At 49.0% G+C, this 13,268-nt stretch overlaps 1 protein-coding gene across 3 annotated transcripts in view; it reads right to left on the minus strand.

Moving 5' to 3' along the window:
* The window catches only part of Taf4 (TATA-box binding protein associated factor 4), a 66,695-nt gene that overhangs the window by 6,986 nt on the left and 46,441 nt on the right, over positions 1-13,268 (minus strand). For 2 of the 3 annotated variants that reach the window (XM_090352597.1, XM_090352596.1), the window contains exons 8-14: positions 11,782-11,929; positions 11,121-11,235; positions 8,257-8,426; positions 7,781-7,911; positions 6,913-7,038; positions 5,919-5,975; positions 5,045-5,164 (exon numbers count right to left, since the gene is read on the minus strand). In XM_090352597.1, coding sequence (XP_090208723.1) covers positions 5,045-5,164; positions 5,919-5,975; positions 6,913-7,038; positions 7,781-7,911; positions 8,257-8,426; positions 11,121-11,235; positions 11,782-11,929 — 867 coding nt within the window. Of the gene's footprint in view, positions 1-5,044; positions 5,165-5,918; positions 5,976-6,912; positions 7,039-7,780; positions 7,912-8,256; positions 8,427-11,120; positions 11,236-11,781; positions 11,966-13,268 lie in introns of all 3 variants that reach the window. The other variant, XM_090352595.1, reaches the window with a different exon arrangement.

The raw sequence follows: 13,268 nt of genomic DNA on the forward strand, positions 1-13,268 counted from the left end.
AGGCCCTGAGTTCAAGCCCCAGCTTCAAACTTGACCAACACAAGCCACATGCTAGTGGCTCACATCTGTAACACGCCTATAATCCCAGCTACTCAGGAGGCGTCCATGAGACGCTTATCTCCAATTAACCACCAAAAAACTGGAAATGGCACTGTGGTTCAAGTGGTAGAGTGAACTCAGGGCCAGTGCCCAGGCCGAGTACAAGCCCCATGACCGGGGGGGGGGGGGGGGGGGGGCGAGGAATTTAAGAGGCCAAGAGTGTGGCCCAGTGGTAGAGTGCTTGTCTAGCATGCACAAAGACCCGGGTTCAATTCCTCGGTTCCATATACATAGAAAATGCTGGAAGTGGTGCTGTGGCTCAAGTACTAGAGCTCCAGCCATGAGAAAGCCCAAGGACAGTGCTCAGACCCTGAGTTCTAGCCCCAGGGCGGGCAAAAAATAATAATAATAATAAAGTACTAAATACAATATCTCACTCGTTTTTTATCCTCAAGCAGGAAGTGGCTGCAGGCATCCAGCATCACAGAGGAGTACAGAGCAGACCCTGCACCTCCACTGGAGGAAGGCACTCAGAGGAGCCGGCTCGAAGTATCTCTGGTTCAGTGCCATGAGCAGGAAGCCCAGAGACCAAAGCATGTACAAGCTGTGTTCCCAGTACAGCCAAGGACCCCCACAGGCCCGGCCGACTGCCTGGGAAGAAGGAGGAGGGCAAATGCACAGACTAACACAGAACAGACAAGGTAACTAGCAGAGTGCCTCAGCGCAGGGCTGCACCCCAGTGTCACCACGGTTAGGACAGTCGCTACTGCTTGCATGGTGCTTGAACTGGGCCACGGTCACAAGAATCTCCACCTTGGGATTCTTCCTAAGTGCGATCCTATACCTGACCGTCACCTTAGGCGCCAAAAGAAATTCAAGGAAAACAGTTCAGCCATGTCTGAAACTCTCCCTCAAAACCTAAGAATCTTTCATTCTAACAGCTCTTTTTATAGTGTGCTGGTTTTAAACCAAGCTTCCAGCGTGGGCCCTGCAGGCCTCAGTTCACACACTGCAGCGTGGGCCCTGCTGCATGCAGGCTCTTACTGAGAAGCCATTCCCAGAAGTACCAACTGGACCAGGCCACCACCCTGGCCCTGCCCTGGCCAGGCCCATGCTGAAGCTCAGGGATTTGAACTTCATTCTTTCTGACCTCCCCAGGAATTTCCCTACCGCTCAGAGGGGCATCTCCCCGCTCCTCCGACACACTGTGCCTGCCCAGTGTCACCCCGGGAGCACGATTTCGAGGTCACACTGGCACCTAGACTCAGGACATCCTGGATACCACACACAGTCCCAAGCCTCTGGCAGGAAAAACACTGCCTTGCTGAAGTTATTACTCGTCCCTATCACAGAGTCCACCTCCGCACTTCCCAGAGGGGCACAGCAGGCACCCGCGGCAATGGGCTGGCGAAAAAGCAGAAAAGCAGAGCTACCAAACACCAGGCAAACTACTTAGAGCCCAGCCTTCCCAAGCAACAAGGCCAGCTTGAGAAGCCAGAAAAAACCCTTCTACACTAATACCCACTATAGCAGAACCTAAAGCCAGGCCTGGACTGGGAAGACAGGGCCTAAAGGCGTAGATCCTGCTAGGTCAGGGGGGCTTGAGAAACACCTTGACCTTCCCACACATCCTGACCAACAAAGTGAAAACAAGCCTGTGCAAATCCTGGATGACTAGCTACTTACACAACAGCTACTAACCAATATTCTCCAAAAGAAGACAGCAGGATCAGTCTGTCTAAAGACTCTCCACAAGGTACATGTTCAAGTCACAATCACTAGCTATGCAAAGAAACAAAAAAAAAGGGATCCACATTCAAAGGACAAAACAGTCAATTAAAAGTGGACCTGAAAGGAGGGAAGGAGGAAGGGGAGAAGGGAGGGAGGCAGGCAAGCAAGCTTTCAAAACAGCTTTTAAGGGGGCTGGTAATGTGGCTTAGTGATAGAGTACTTACCTACCTAACATTCACGAAGGCCTGGGTCAGTTCCTCAGCACCATACACACAGAAAAGGCTAGAAGTAGTGCTGTGGCTCAGGTGGTAGAGTACTACTAAGCTTTGAGCAAAAGAAGCTCAGGGACAGTGCCAAGACCCTGAATTCAAGCTCCAAGATTGGCAAAAAAAAGATACAGATATAGGTATAGGTAGATGTATAGATATATCAATATAGGTATAGGCACAGATATAGATATATAGGTATACATATAGGTATAGGTAGATATAGATATAGGCATAGATACATAGATATAGGTATAGGCGCCGATATAGATATATAGGTATAGGAGGTACAGGTATACGTATACATATAAGTAGCTTTAAAGTTCTGGTCTTTGCCCCCAAGATGTGAAAAAAAAGGAGAAACGACTGTCATGCCGAAGCCACATGCAGCCTACCTACTATACAAACTGTGCCCAATGCATGCCAAGGACAAGGTCATTCAGAACACAGCAGAGCCACAGCTGTCAAGGACATTTCAGAAGTGAGTGTCTTGGATGCTGTGCGCTTCCTGAGCTCTGTGGACATGAGCTGTGCCACTCACGTCAAAGGTGGCCAGGAACTGATCCCAGGAAGCCTGGAGAAACCAAGCTTCTCCTGACCCAAGTTAGTCCTGCCGCTGCCACCCTACCACCCAGGGAAGCAGCTGGATCCTCATCTGGAGGAAAGTAAGTAAAATGGAAATTATACTTTAAAAGAAAACAGCTTTAACAAATATGATCAACAAATTATAGGGAAATACAGTATTTACAAATTAGCAGAGAATCTTGACCAATAATTAGAAACCAAAAAATGAAGCAATTCTGACTAGGTGCAGTGGCTCACGCCTATCTGTAATCCTAGTTACTCAGGAGGATGAGATCTGAGGATGGAGGGTCAAAGCCAGCCCAGACACTGAAGACCGTGAGACACTTATTTCCAGGGCTTCAGGGATCGCGCTGTAGCCCTGAGCTGAAGAGCTCAGGGACAGCACCCAGGCCCAGAGTTCGAGCTCCCCAACAGACAAAAAAATAAAGAAGCAAATGTAACTTCTAGAATCAAAATATACACTAGCAAACGAAAACCTGACTAGAGCTGAACAACCAACCAACTGGTTATAATCAAACTCCATCTGGCTAAGCTACCTAGAGACAGAAATGGATTTCATCCATCATCCAAAGAAACAGAGAAGAAAAACTGAAGGAAATGGCACTGGTTCAAAAACCTATGAGCACTGGGCATGATGGCTCACGCCTGTAATTCTAGCTACTCCAGGAGGCTGAGATCTGAGGATCATGGTTCAAAGCCAGCCTGGGCACAAAAAGTCAATGAGACTCTTTATCTCCAATTAACCACCAGAAAACTAGAAGTGGTGCTGTGGCTCAAATGATAGAGCAATGGCCTTGAGCTGAAGAGCTCAGGGACAGTGTCCAGGCCCAATTCAAGACCCATGACCCACAAAAAAAAAAAAAAAAAAAAAAAAAAAATTTGACCTACAAGGGTTGTTGGTTGCTCAGAGAAGCTTGAAAATGGGAAATAGGCCTACCTATAGAAACTACCTAAATACAAAACAAACACAAAAATATATACAGAATAAAAGTCTCATGACATCAAAGACAAACTGTGCAGAGGAAACAAGGGCTGAAATTATAGCAGAACCTCCAGAAGAAAGTGGGTCAACATCCTGAGATTTCTGTAAGAGAAAAAAACTAGCAACACAGACCTTTCTAACCAGGATTCTTCAAAGTGAGAGTGAGATACAACCACATCTGAGGGGCACAGCATGCTCAAGGCTCAGGATTTAATCCCATTCCAACCCCTGCCCCCAAAAAAGGAAGGACGACAGACAACCAACCACATTCTAGTAAATAGCAGTGGAGAGCAGTGACCCCAACAAACCTACACTACAAGAAATACTACAGGCAGCCAGATGTGGTAGCTCACGCCTGTAATCCTAGCTACTCAGGAGGCTGAGATCTGAGGATTGAGGTTCAAAGCCAACCCGGGGACTAAAGTCCGTGGGTCTCTTATTTCCAATTAACTACCAGACAATGGGAAATGGCACTGTGGCTCAAGTGTTAGTGATAGATAGTCTTGAGCTGAAGAGCAGAGGGACAGTGCCCAGGCACAGAGTTCAAGTCCCATGACTGACCAACAAGCAAAAAAAAAAAAAAAAAGAAGAAGTGGAATAAATACTACAAGTTGGGTTGGAATTTTGACCTAGTGGCAGAGTGCTTGCCTAGCATGCATGAAAAGCCAGGTTTGATTCATTGGTACCACATGCACAGAAAAAGTTGGAAACGGTGCTGTGGCTCAACTCTAGCCTTGAGGAAGCCCAAGGACAGCACTCAGGACCTGAGTTCAAGCCTCGGGACTGGCAAAGAAAAAAGAAATATTACAGGCTGTCCTTTACCAAAAGGTAAAGAGGGTAAGGAATCAAATACTAAAAGAAAGAACAAAGAATACCAGTAAAGGCAACTGAGAATAGTATTTTCCTTCTTCCATTTACTTTAAAGGAAATTAACACTTTAAACAAAAAAATAACAATATGTTAAGACTGGGAATATAAAGTAAAAAGACCTAGGGCTGGGGTACAGCTGAGTGGCAAAGCGCAATCCCCAGCACCAAAAAAGACAAAAAACAAAGTTTCAAACAAACAGAAAAAGACCTAACAACGGGATTTGGACAGTGCCTTCCCTTTCACGATCTGCATTAGCCCTCTTCCTATAGGGCTTCTCCAGGTATACTTTTCGGGGAGACACCAACCCCAGAAAAATCATTCCTCCAATTACAGTTTACACCCTAAGTTTTATAAAAGTCAGTAGGAGCAAACACGGGTGATCACAGGCATTTATGCAAAGAATAAGCTGATTTGAAGGTCAAGCCTCATATGCAGGAGACTAATGAGGAAGGTGAGACAATATGTTAGCTTAAGGGGTGCATTCTGACATGTGTCTGTCTACCTGAGGAAGGAGGCTCTAAGGTGCTCTCCCGGTCCCTTCCAGACCTCAACCCCCGCGGTGCTGCTGTACCTCTGCTCCCGATCCTGACCCCGCACAGTCCACTTTCCTCTTTTTCCTGGGCCCGATGGCCGCCAGTGCCGTGAGGTTAGCATCCCGCTGCCGCATCTGTGCCAGCTCCTGCTGCTGCATCTTTGTGGTGGAAAGGAAACAAGAACTATGGTTTCTCAGGTGTGTGTACTTACTGCAAAAGCAATATGCAGATACCAAAAGGCTTCCTGAAATCCTGTAAGTTGTAATTTCTTTGACTTTAAAAAAGAAAAAGATGCACTTACCATCCTCTATAACCACAGAAATTAAGGACATCAAAAAAATCAACAGATGAGTAGATGTTTAAATCAAGTGGTAAATTGCTTGCGTAGCAAGCACAAGACCCTCGGTTCAAATCCCGTACTACCATGAGGGAATCAATGAATGAATAATGTAATTGAAACTCGCCTTAAAAGACACAGAAGGGACCGGGAGTTTGGCCTAGTGGTTAAAGTGCTTGCCTAGCATGCATGAAGACCCGGGTTCGATTCCTCAGTACCACATATATAGAAAAAAGCCGGAAGTGGTACTGAGGCTCAAGTGGTAGAGCTCTAGCCTTGAGAAAGTCCAAGGACAGTGCTCAGGCCCTGAGCTCAAGCCCAGGACTGGCAAAAAAAAAAAAAAAAAGACACAGAAAACTAAACAAGTTTAAAGGAATTATTACATCTAAAAGCCAGACAAAAACAGGAAAAATACCTCTGGCTTGGTATTATCTGAATGTTACAACACTATAAATAACTACATAAACACCCCAATTCAGAAATTCCACGATTTTCTTAACCTTTCTCTTTTCTGCTGGCTATCTGGGATGAATACAAACTTGTGGCGAAAAGTTCAGGATTCAAAAGCTTATTACCTCTTTTGCCTTTTGCTTCAATCTTAATTGTTCTGGATCTTCTTGTCTAGATCGAGACTAGTTTTGAAAGGAGAAAAGGGAAACAAGTTATGACCTAAATATTAACCGCCAATAAACGTTAACAAATTCATTTTATAGTAGCATCTACGCCATATAACAGAGTATGTTTTATCCTTTTTAAATGCTTAAATCCAAAAGATAAAAATGTAGATTGTGGGCCGGGAGAGTGGCCTGGTGGTAGAGTGCCTGCCTAGCACGCGTGAAGCCCTGGATTCAATTCCTCGGTATCACATACACAGAAAAAGCCGCAAGTGGTGCTGAGGCTCAAGTGGTAGAGTGTTAGCCTGGAGAAAGCACAAGGACATGCTCAGGCCCTGAGTTCAAGCCGCTGTACTAGGGGGGAAAAAAATTAGTTTGTATGGCTAGGAATGTGCCTCAGTGGCATAGTGTTAATCTATCTAGCATGCATGCAGCCCTGGGTTCAATTCCCTGGTACCACAAAAAAAAGGGGCGGGGGGTTTTGAGGATGTAGAGTGTACATCATGAAAAAGTACCAATTTGGCATAATGTCTATGACACAATGTGACCTGACAAGGGAGTGAGGGGTTCCTGGGTTCAGGGACAGCTCCGGGTTAGCATGTGGTCATTACCAAAGCTTTTCAGGAAGCCAATCGGAGGGATGAAAGTCTGTTTCTGCTGAACTCTATCAGCCAGGTGTGCCACAGCTAGCTCTAGTGTTCTAGACTAGAGAGCCACACAGTCAGGCACAGACTGGCACTCTTTCACATAGGTAGACAGGAGCCAGGGAACTCAGGTGCAGGTGGAGAATGCCAGCGGAACAAGGCCTCCCTGTGGCTCCACTTACAATCCTCAGCATCCCCTTAATTCAAGGCCAGCCCAAGCAGGGCTCTGGCCAGCTGGCATAGGGTGCGTGTAGGAGAAGTGAAGAGGGTGTGCCCACAACCAGAACCCAGAGAGCCGCGCAGTCGCTTGCCTTGGCCGCCCGCATCAGGATCTCCCTCTCCTGCTCATCTTTTCTCTGCTTTTCGATCTGGTCAAGCTGCTCGAAAAATTTGAGCTGAGCGCGAACATCGCTTGCCTGCTCATATCTGTCATCATCCTGCAGGGGGATGGAGGGGAAGGAGTAAAAATACTGTCTGTCACAAGTCTGAGGATCCCGCAGGCAGAAGAGGACAGTGTGCAGAGCTCCTCCCACCCCTCAGTCCAGGTCCCACTCATCTCACCAGATCATTCCACAGACCTGCAAGCAGGGCAAAGGCTCACAAAGGGAACCCTGCAACCTCTTGGAAACGAATGCTGCCTGATAATTTTGATATCCTCTAAAGCCTCTCTAGTAACACAGACGTGTTTTCAAAGTACAGAATTTACTCTGCATGCTGCTCTGAAGGCGTGCATGGGACACCAGCCACAGGAGCAGCTGCCGCCATGCGCGGCTCCCAGCGCCCTCCACAATAGCACTGGTGCAACTCAAGAGGACCACCTATTCTGTCGTGAGACCTGCTCCATGAACAGACGACCACAGCCACACTGGCTTCTGCAGGTTCGGCTCATGGCCCAGGGAAGGGTCAAGTGCCACCGATGCTAGGAGCAGTATGGTTGAGAAAGAGTGGAAGATGGCATAATTTTCAAAGCTAACAGTTCCATCTTCCAAGGTAAAGCCCTTCAGAGCATACCCTCCTGTCCCAGCCCAGGTCTACAGAACACCTTGTGGCTGAGAGGACACAATGCTCAGGGCCCATACAGGGCCTGCCTGGTCTGCTTCTACAAAGGTGGCCTCCAGATAGCTCTAGTCAGAAAGTGACAACAGGAAGACTCTCTCCTCAGGAAAGAAGCCCCATTACCTTGTAAGAGAAGTTTTTTTGTTGAGCCGTTTCAGATATTTTTTCTACAAGATTCTGTAGCCTCTGTTGTGTGGCGTGGGACACATAACTTACTACATCTGGGTGCAATTCCGTTATGCCGTGCTTTTTACCTGTAGGCCAGACAGAAAAGAGCATTTCCAGCAATTTCCAGACTTCTTTGCTCCCACTTCACTCTTTCTCTCCAACAAATACTGCTTTGTACAGAACAGCCAGCAGGCTAGCAGGAAGAACAGCCATGGTCTCCATCAGCACCACAGAGCAGGCCAAGCAGGCTGGCAGGACAGCCACGGTCCAGCACTACCAGAGAACCATCACCACCCACCACAGACTTATGCACAGGGAGTCCACGGGAGGCCGGGGTGGCCCGCTTGTGGCCCCACACAGTGGGGCCGCCGGAGAACGACCTCGCGAGTCTGTCACGGAGCCCCCACCAGGCGACATGTGCACTGCCGTACCTATTTCCAGCATCCGCCTCTGCAGGGGCGCGGGCAGTAGGAAGGTGTCATCCTTACAGGACCGGGTCAGCGTCCCCACCAACTCAGAGTTTGTGGCCAGTATTCTTGCGCTTTCTTCCGACAGGTTTACTCCGGCCATAGAAGCCACATCGTTGATGTCATCATCATCCCTGAGAAGGAGAGAGAGGAGTTCGTCAGGAATAGTGTTGGGGTAGCTTTGATGCGGTAGAGCGGGCGGGTTACACGACTCTACCAGTGAGGTGTGCCACCTCTGGCACTGTCCACATCCTGACAACCAAAGACGGTATCTCGTGGCCTTGTGTGAAAATTAACCTGTTCTCTTTCAAGAAGGAGCTGTGTGAAATCAGAGCTGGACGTGAGTCCATAAATGGCTACGTGGCCTTGGCCACATCTGCACCGTGTCTAGGGAAAGGAAAATCAAGAGCACTGCTGCTGAGATGATGTCTGTCATAGCACCTGAAATCTAAAAGGTTTTTCCTTTGTTGCTGCTTTGGTTTTCTTTTCATCTTGTTTGTTCCTTTATCTGTCTTTTAGTGGGGCAAGAAGGGGTATAGAAGAGACAAAGAGGTACACACTAGACACTGTTGAAAATAAACTATATGGGCCAGGTATTTGGCCTAGTGGTAAAAGTGCTTGCCCAGCATGCACGAAGACCCGGGTTCGATACCTTGGTACCACATACATAGCAAAAAGCTGGAAGTGGTGCTGTGGCTCAAGTGGTAGAGTTCTAGCCTTGAGAAAGTTTGAAGGACAGTGCTCAGGCCCTGAGTTCAGTCCCCATGACTAGCAATACATACATACATACATACATACATACATACATACATACATACATACATACATAAAACAAACAAACTCTACAACTTGAGGGTGGGGACATGAGGGAAAAACTGGGAAACAGCTCAGGGAGGGGTGACCTTGTCCAGAAAGAATGTATTCTTGGCTGGGGCACTGGTGGCTCACTTCTGTAATCTTAGCTACTCAAGAGGCTGAGATCCAAGGATCAAGGTTCAAAGCCAGCCCGGACACAAAAGTCCATGAGACTATTATCTCCAATTAACCACCAGAAAACCGGAAGTGGCACTGTGGCTCAAAGTGGAAGAGCACTAGCCTTGAGCTGAAGAGTTCCAAGGATAGTGTCCAGGCCCAGAGTTCAAGCCCCACAACTAACCCCTACCCCAAAAAAAGAAATGTACTCTTTACCTGAAGTATAGAACTATAACGTCTCTGATACATCCATCACCTTTATAATATTATAAATAATCCCAGCCGGGAACGGTGGCTCACATCTGTAATCCTAGCTACTCAGGAGGCTGAGATCTGAGGATAGCAGTTCAAAGCCAGCCATGGCACTGAAGTCCAGGAGATTCTTATCTCCAATTAACCACTAGAAAACCAGAAGTGATGCTGTGGCTCCAGGGGCAGAGGTAAGTCCCTTAAGCTGAAAAGCTCAGGGATGGCGCCCAGGCCCAGAGTTCAAGCTCCAAGAACCTTCCCCCCCCGCCCCAAAAAAAACAAAATTCCTTTAGAAAGACTTATTTAAAACAATCACCAACTCTCAGAAGCAGGAAAAAAAAAAAAATCACAAAGAATTCTCCTTGAGCTGTGGCCCCAGAGGTACAGCACAAGCTAAAGGATCTGAATTCGAATACCAACCAGTACCACCAAGCAGGGGGTGGGGTGGAGAAACACCTCTAAGCCATCCAAGAGCACCCTGGTGACATGAGACCCCTCACTCATAGCCCAATGCCTGCCTAGGCTTTCTGAACCCTACAGAAAGGCCCTGCACGGTGACCCACTCACACAGGACCCACTGTCCCATGAAGGTCTCTCCCAGCAAGAGGGTCCATACACCAGCCACACACACACCCTACCCTCCACTGAAGAAGGACCCTCAGCCTTTCCTTGACCCTCTGCCCTTAGCCCTTGGCAGGTTGTGACAACTGCACAGCCTCATTCCCACTGGACCTGGGACAGGGCTCCACTCAAGCCACCCCCAACCCGTGATCCCGAGCCCACATCTTCCTCCTGCTGGATCCATGTCACTCAGTGGCTAATGTCTGCCTAATGCCTACCACCTTCCACTACTTCAAAGACCAACCTGGGCACAGGAGGGAGGCTGTGTTGGCCAACACATCTCTAACCTGTCCCTCGCTTCAATAGGACTCATCCCAGCCCTACACCTAGCCTCTTTCAGAGACATCTTCATCCTCGTGTTGGAAAAATGGCTTTTAGAAAACGAAATCTGAGCGTACCTCTGGAGAATGAGGCTTAGGGCTTTCACCTCTACCCTGACCTCACTCTCTGATTTTAATCCAAAGCCACTCTAATTCTGCTCTGTCCTCAACAGTAAGAGGACAAGACTTCTGATGCATACCTATACCTCCCCCGCTTGACCGCCCCTCAACATGACAGACTTTGCACTACAAAGGATGTTCTACTGAGGGTCTCCAAGTCTGCCCAGCCCTCCTGGTGGCTTTTGGGCTGAAGTATCTTAGAAGAGGAAGCTCATTCCACATGGAACGTCCTGCACTGTGCCCAGTGGGCCGTGCCCACAGCAAGGTCACTCTCAGGCTCTAGGAGATGCTGTGCTGGCAGTCCACCTGGAAGGACGTGAGGGTGAATCACCAGCTGTGTGGTGACGGTGCTCTGGGGAGTGACGAGCCTACGTCTGCTATGCTGTGGCAGTGGAGGGGAAAGACACCGCCCAGCCCACCCTTGCGTCTGAAGCAATCCTTCCCAGGTACACTCTTGGTGGAGAGCACAGAGCGCAGTCGCACTCTGGAAAACCCGAAGCCGGGTGAAGAGCAGCAGCCCTGCAGCATGCGCTGCTCGGTCCTTACCGAAACGAACCTCCCCCGGGCTCCTTGAGCTTGTTCTTCTGGGCAGCAGCGGCCTGTGCCGAGACCGCAGACAGGGCTTTGGTTCCAGGTAACACGGTGGGTTTCACCACAGGGACTGCAAGGCAAAACACGTGGAGACTAGAGGCTGCTCCAGGCCTACTACAGGCCAAAGGAGGAGCGTCACCCCTAACCACCAGCTACAACCACGTCTGCCAAAGCTTTAAACCAGGAAGCATTCACCATCCTGTATTTCCCCAGACATCCCCCAGTGTAGGAATACTTGCTGGCAGAGAAACGTACAGTGACTCAAGCAGAGTGATATACACCTGCAGGCTCAGCTACTTGGGGGGCCAGGCAGAAGAGTGCTCAAGGCCAGTTCAGGACCAGCCTGGGTACAATGCCACTGCCTCCTCCCGCCCATCGGGAAGGAAGCAGCAGGGGTACATTCACACATATAACTTCTAAAATCATACTGATGGGCTGATATTGCCATACGTACAGCCATTTACATATAGTTTAAAAAGTGAGTAGAGAGTGCTCCTACATACAACTTCCCACAATAATAAAATAACACAGATCATAAAAATAAGACAAGATGCCACCCCACTGCCAGGCCGCTCTGGGCCCAGCCCTATCTCAGGTAGCCAGCGCCGGGCCTCACCTGGCTGCAGCTGGTTCAGCTGGATCTGCTGAGGTGTGGTGAGCATGATCCGGTTGTGAGGCTGCCGCAATGCAACCATAGGCGTCTGGGTCAAGGTCACCTGCGGGGGCCGGATCAGGGCTCCAGGTTTGGGGGGCTGCTGGATCACCTGCGGCAGAGCCAGCAGAGCACATGAGCATTCTCCCTAAGGGCCAGAGTCTGGCCTCCACACCCCCACCCTGCAAAGATCTCCAGGGAAAACCTCTCTTCACTTCAGCCCTAAGACATGGGAGAAATCTGGCCCAATGAAAGCCCTAGGCCAAAGTTCCATATGGGGCTTCGACAGGATGGGGACAAGATGAGAGGAATGGTGTCACAGCACAGCCCAGCACAGCAAGCACACTGGGCCCAGGCCCATCTTGGAGGCAACAGTGCGTCGGTGTTGAGCTTAGGCCTCTTGAGGTACTACTCCCCTCTCCTCTTCTGTCAGAAGAGTGACAATGGTGCCTCAGTCTCAGGTCAAATGCTCAATTCCTCCTCTAATCTCTTCATAAAATGTCAGGTGACTTCTATAGGTGTGAAAGTGGATTTCCATGTCCTGCCCTGAACCTAGCCCCACTGCCCACCATGGTCACTCCCCAGTCACAGCTACAGCAGCTCCACTGCCCTGGGCTGAGGGCCTGACCTCCACTGTCCCCTCACCCCAGTCATACAGCGGTCTCCACGAGCTAGAGTACCACCAACTTCCTGTGTTCTGGACTACGTCCAGGAGGCAGGGCCAAGACAACCCCAGATCCAACACTGCCTTTCCACAGACCTCTGGGTGGGTGTTCAAGAGGAAGGTTTCTAACTGTTACAAAGCTGCCTCATGAGATGGGGTGTAGCTTAGTGTCAAGGTACTTGTCCAGCCTGTGTGAAGCCCTACAGAGGCCTTCATAGTGCCCTCTGCATCACACGAGATTCATAGGGCCAGAGCCTGTACTAGAATCATGAACAACCTCAGGCCTGGTGGATCTACCACTAAAAAGTGTGCCACACTTGAGTTCAAATTCCAGCATGACCAAAAAACAAAATGTACTGGGCTAGTGACACGTCACTGAAGTGGTGAAGTGCCTGCCTCCAAGCACACAGCACTGAGTTCAAATCTCAGCACTGCCAATAGTCGAAAAAAATGCATCCTATTTCCATCAATCCACTGGTCTGCTGGCTACACACAGACACACAAGCAAGCAGAGTTGGCAGAGTGAGTGTGTGTGGGTGTGTGCGTGTGTACACACACAACAGCAACTCTGCTAGGAGCTGGGCATGATAGTGTGCGTCTATCATTCTGTCACCTCGGAGGCTAAGGTGGAAGCAGTACCAGCTGGAAGCCAGCCTCGTTCCGAGAGCAAGACTGCCTCAAGTACAAAAGGAAAAAGGAACACCAGAGACCAGAACTTTACAACAGAAGACTAGAGGAAAATTAGCCCATTAGTTGGTAAGTCACAGATCCTCACACTGTTAAAGCA

This window comes from Megascapheus bottae, chromosome 18, assembly GCF_031878675.1.
Source record: "Megascapheus bottae isolate mThoBot1 chromosome 18, mThoBot2.hap1, whole genome shotgun sequence".
NCBI classification, from domain to species: Eukaryota; Metazoa; Chordata; class Mammalia; order Rodentia; family Geomyidae; genus Megascapheus; species Megascapheus bottae.